General features: G+C 50.6%; 1 protein-coding gene across 1 annotated transcript; it reads right to left on the reverse strand.

The window, feature by feature from the left end:
- Positions 1–3,116: 3,116 nt before the first annotated feature.
- ColSpa_12189 (acyltransferase mlcH) lies at positions 3,117–3,563 on the reverse strand (the record flags this gene model as incomplete). Its single annotated transcript, XM_049278401.1, has 2 exons — positions 3,117–3,461; positions 3,519–3,563. 2 exons carry the CDS (start codon positions 3,561–3,563, stop codon positions 3,117–3,119), a joined length of 390 nt encoding a protein of 129 aa, XP_049134358.1.
- Between the last annotated feature and the right edge of the window lie 1,239 nt (positions 3,564–4,802).

Consider the following 4,802-nt stretch of genomic DNA (forward strand, 5'->3'; position numbering starts at 1 on the left):
GCTTGTAAGGGTTGCGTGAGTTGAGATACAAAATCGAGAGGTTCTGAGTTCTGGCTTGGGGGGTTTTGCTGGTATTTGTACTTTTCTATCAGTTACTACCACGCGCACAAATTAATCTGCCCATCCTGCAGGGGCTGACAAGGTAGTTCCAACCGAAAGAGCGGGTCAGCATCGCATTATTCTCTCACAGATCTTCAGAGAATCGGGTGTGTTTTTTGCTGCGATGAATTGGTTACTATATTTGACCGCCCAAATCCACAAACTAACACGGCGCTGGGCTTCCTCACCATAGCCCATACACAAAACATCCTTTAGCTAGTGTCTTCTATCGAAGTATGAAGAAGCTATCAAGCTCAAGGATCTTACCAGTACCACCATAGCGCCCCAAAAGTTTACCAGCAGTGCAGAACGATATTCGGTGGTCATTTAAGCCACTGGAACTGCCAGATCTCCTTAAAGGAGGCCACCCATCTCCCCATTGAACACCACAAGGCTCTGTAGGGTTCTAGTCTTCTACTACCTGAACGCTGTCTCAGGTAAGAACCCGTTCCTACCCAGCCTCTTGTAAGGTTATAGAAGCTTCGTGAAACTCGTAATCTGCAGGCCGCTGAATGATTCGGAGGGGAGCTTCCACAGCGACACCCAGATAACTTCGACAGATCGCCTACCATTGCTGGAGAACAAGACACTTATCCGTCTCATACAAAGCTGCATCCTGGAACAATCCCCTAAGAAGGGATTAGCTCTAGGTTCCTTCCGCAGGAAGCTGTTGGAGAGTCGCCTCCTTTGAAGACGGTTTCTGGCAACTCTTTTCTTCCGCGATCCACCTCCTTTACCATCCTCTGCGGCGATGGAAGATCCGACGAACTCAGGAAGTTGACCAAAGGAGCCACCACTTTAAGGAATCCTTCAGTATTTGATAGCTTATCTTTCCATTCCTCCACAGAAAGGGATCTATGCCTCGTATCTGACTGATCTCCCGCGAACGACGTCAGCTTTCCCGAGTATTGCACACGCGGCCACCTGCCTCAGCCCTTCTCCGTTGAGGAAGGTTTCGGGAACCCTACAGCCTCTAGCATCTCAGCTTCTTCCAACTCCTTCAAAGTGACGGAAACACACTACGGGCGTGTGGAGACGTCCTTGGATGCCTTCAAGCTCATGGAGGCCTGCATACTCGGCGAGCTGCCTCATATTTAGCAAAGACTACCAGAAACGCAACGCCCATGTATCCTTTCAGGCTCGAAATTTGCTTGGGACGAGAACGAAGCAGGTATGCGGAGGTGGACGGACGTATAGTCATGGGGCAACCACAGAGTATCGGAGAGCTTCCTGATTTACCGCGAGATAGAAGGTAAGCGCAGCAGCAGCTTTTGCGGCGGTGGACGAGGTGTCGGCAAGCTTGGTTGCGGCGGGAACAAGTACCAGGAGAACGGGGAGCCTGAGGAATTCAGATATCAGGCCGACGGCCTCATGAAGAAAACTTTAAGCATCGAGACCTTCACCGGCCAACGCCTCCACCTCATTCTATACTACTCACAACCACACTCCGAGTCGACAGAGCTTCAACGATTCCTTTTTTCGACGAGTTGTCATTCTCTTCTTCAACAAGCTCTTCTGCGATGGTATCGAGAAAGAAGAAGAGATATTTGAATATTATGTGTGGAGTTCCCTCGTCTCTGCAAATTTCAGCCGCAAAGAGTCCGCGGACGGCCCCTATCCTCTGCATCTCCTCCACTCCTACGAGAAGTAACCCTGTTGGCGTGTTCGGCCGTACTACCCATAACCCTGAGCGGAACCCCCGAAGACAGAGTCCCGCATCAGACCCTTTACCTTAGTAGGAGGCAAGCTAGGGTACGGCAGTCTGCGATGACCTTCATCCTCTGCACCTCCCCCACTCTTCGACAGATAAACCTGCCGAGATGTTCAGCTGTGCTACCATGACGGGGGTTCTTGCCCAAACCAACAATCTGTTCAAAACCAAGGAGGGGGGGGCCTGCAACATGAACCATGCCGTTTGTGCTACAGGACCACTGCCTACCCCTATTTTGGAAGTCGGAACTCGGGAGTAATACTCTTTCCTTATCCTTCAAGAATGGACAAGATCACAACCGAACTCTATATAAGTCTGCTCAATGTCGAGGTCTTGGGGCTCGAGAATAGCTTTACATAACTACTCATAGGTTCTCCAAGCATCGTCCTCAACATGAAACCTCTCATCAATATTCCCACCAAAACAGGTCAAACCCACGGCAGAGGAGGTTACGACACGACTGGTGTCCCAAAGCCGCCCCCACGTCCTAAACCACGATAACCCGATGTAAGGCGCACCATATATCTATGATGAAGTAGCCTAACTATCTACAGATGCAAGGACACCAAGCGAAACTGGCTAGGGCTCTTGGATGAGAACAAGGAGGGAGGCTGAAAATTGGCGGGCTTTTCTTTGTTTCAGTGTGTATGTTAGAGCCCCAGGGCAGACTGGGCTCACTACACATGTGGATGTGAAAGGAGATTATGTAATGACTGAATATCGTCCTGATTACCACAGGAAAATACTGGTAAGCATGGCGACTTGATCGGCTACAATCACGATGGGGCCGTCAAACCTCTCAATAATAGTGCCTGTCGCACTTAGAAGACTGCCATCAATACGGCCATCAACCGGCAAAATGTCCAGAGTCATACGAGACCCCCTCTCTGTTCATAGCATGAAATCCTCTGTAAACCGCAGCTTCTACTTCATACCACAGCTCAAGCACGGCTTTATCGCCGAAGGGCAAGATTTGAGAACAAACCATCCCAGCAACACCACTCTCTGTCACACCACCAGTACAGGTTCGGTAATCCCCCCACCAGGCAGTTTTGCCGGATCGCCCAGTGATGCCCCCTGAGATCATGAACATCAAACCCCATCCTTGGGGCGGGTTTCCGGGAACCGGACAGAGCTCAGGAAGCGCGTTGGTCAACTCTGGTTTGGCATCTTGAGCCCCTCTCTTGGCAAAGTCAGGAATAATGGGAATTTGGTTGGTGAACATCTCTTCAACTGTTTCTTTTTTTCAAGATCCGAGCTTTTGTTACTGGACAAGTGCCGTCGTTGAGAAAAGCTGCCAGTATACCTATGGAGCGTCGACAATGTACCTTATTTTAGTCGGCGTGGAGAACATCTCACGGATATACTCTTGAGGCCTTGCAAAGATTCCAGCGCCACCGCTGTTGAAGCAAGCATGAGTCTCTTCGTCCAACTGAGCGACCAGCGGACGATGTAGGGGGTGGTCATGAGCAACGAGCTTGCTATCGGGCTTTCTGGAGTGCATATAAGCCAATTGTTTCTTCATGGCTGAAGTCGGTATCATGTTGACATTGTACAAGCCGAGCTGCTGACAGATATTCTGCTGGATGTAGTCGTTGAGACGCGTTTTCAAAACTCGCTGCAGAGCAATGCCGGACCAGTCGACGCCAATCTATAGTAGTCAGCATACCTGTGAATTCAGGGACCCCAAAGTTCAGTTCAGACTTACACCGTACTCCCATGAATCTCCTGGCTGGAACAGCAGCGGCTGCATCCCTGGATGCTTCCCGAGAACTCGTCTTTCCCAGCAGGATGGCTCCAATCGCGCAGCCGGTTGATGGAGAAGGTATAACCAAATCCGGAAATATGCGTCAGCAATATATGGAGAGTGATCTCTCGTTTCTTCTCCTCAAGCTTCCCTCCTGAACCCAGGACCTTGACGCCCGCTAGCTCCGGACATAGCTTCTCTAGGTGACCAGAGTCATCCAGCTTGAGCATTCCTCTCTATCTACCAGCTGCATGCATGCAACTCCTACAGCCATCTTTGTGCATGACGCTATCCAGTAGACAGTGTCCAGGGTCATTGGCTCACTGGATGAGATCCCTTGTTTCCCTGCACAGTATGCGACTTCGGTGCCGCTGCGGTCGATGACTACCACAGTCGCCCCTGGGATGCGGTTAGGATTGGCAACGGCATTGTCAACGATGCTTTTGATATCCTGTGTGACCTGCGGTGGAAGGAACATGGGCGGATGATCGTTCTTTACTGGATTTTGTTGTAGTTATTGACTTGGATATGGTTGCGATAAACGAGGCTAGTGCTTAGGGGCTTCATTTGAGGAGAGATTGGAAGTCCATTGTTTCATGCTCAAGGGATCATGGAGAGATAGATATATTGAGATGTTCTACATCTAGGGAGCCGTATGTTACGACCCAGAAAGCGTTGGTTAACATAACCACCTGGAACGAGCCCACGAGAGGACCAGGGCATAAGTTGAGTTGAGTTGAGTTGTATTCCTACTCGAATGTAGCCGCTATTTTACTCCGCAGCCATGCCCGGTTAGCGGGGCCTGGCAGACAGCCGACGCGCTCAAATGTCAATCCGAGACGCCCACTTCGCCAATGCAAAACACTGACCAGCTGTCCCCAAATTCCCACTTTGTTCCTCAACCTCTATCTACACTTGGCGCCTACCTCATGTTGATCGCAGTTCTCTACTAATGTGACATCTCTGCTAGGATCTGTCGAGGCCTACTACCTCATATATCGGTTCTGTGTACCTACAGCCTCCCATCAATGCTTAGCTTTGTCTAGGCGGTGACTCGATCCTGAATTGCCCAAGGATCTCGGTCTTTTCCATGAATCTGATAGCTTTCGCGGCTGCTTTGCGCTCGTTCAACACGGCCCGCAGGTTGTGTCGTCCTGGAATGGCTCCGAGTTCCTGTCGTCGGGGTTGTCGGAACCGTCGGCATCGCAGCAGGATGTGCGATACCGTTTGTCGTCCCTCTCGACA

The sequence above is a fragment of the Colletotrichum spaethianum genome (genome assembly GCF_022836535.1).
Source record: "Colletotrichum spaethianum MAFF 239500 DNA, contig59, whole genome shotgun sequence".
Classification (NCBI taxonomy): Eukaryota; Fungi; Ascomycota; class Sordariomycetes; order Glomerellales; family Glomerellaceae; genus Colletotrichum; species Colletotrichum spaethianum.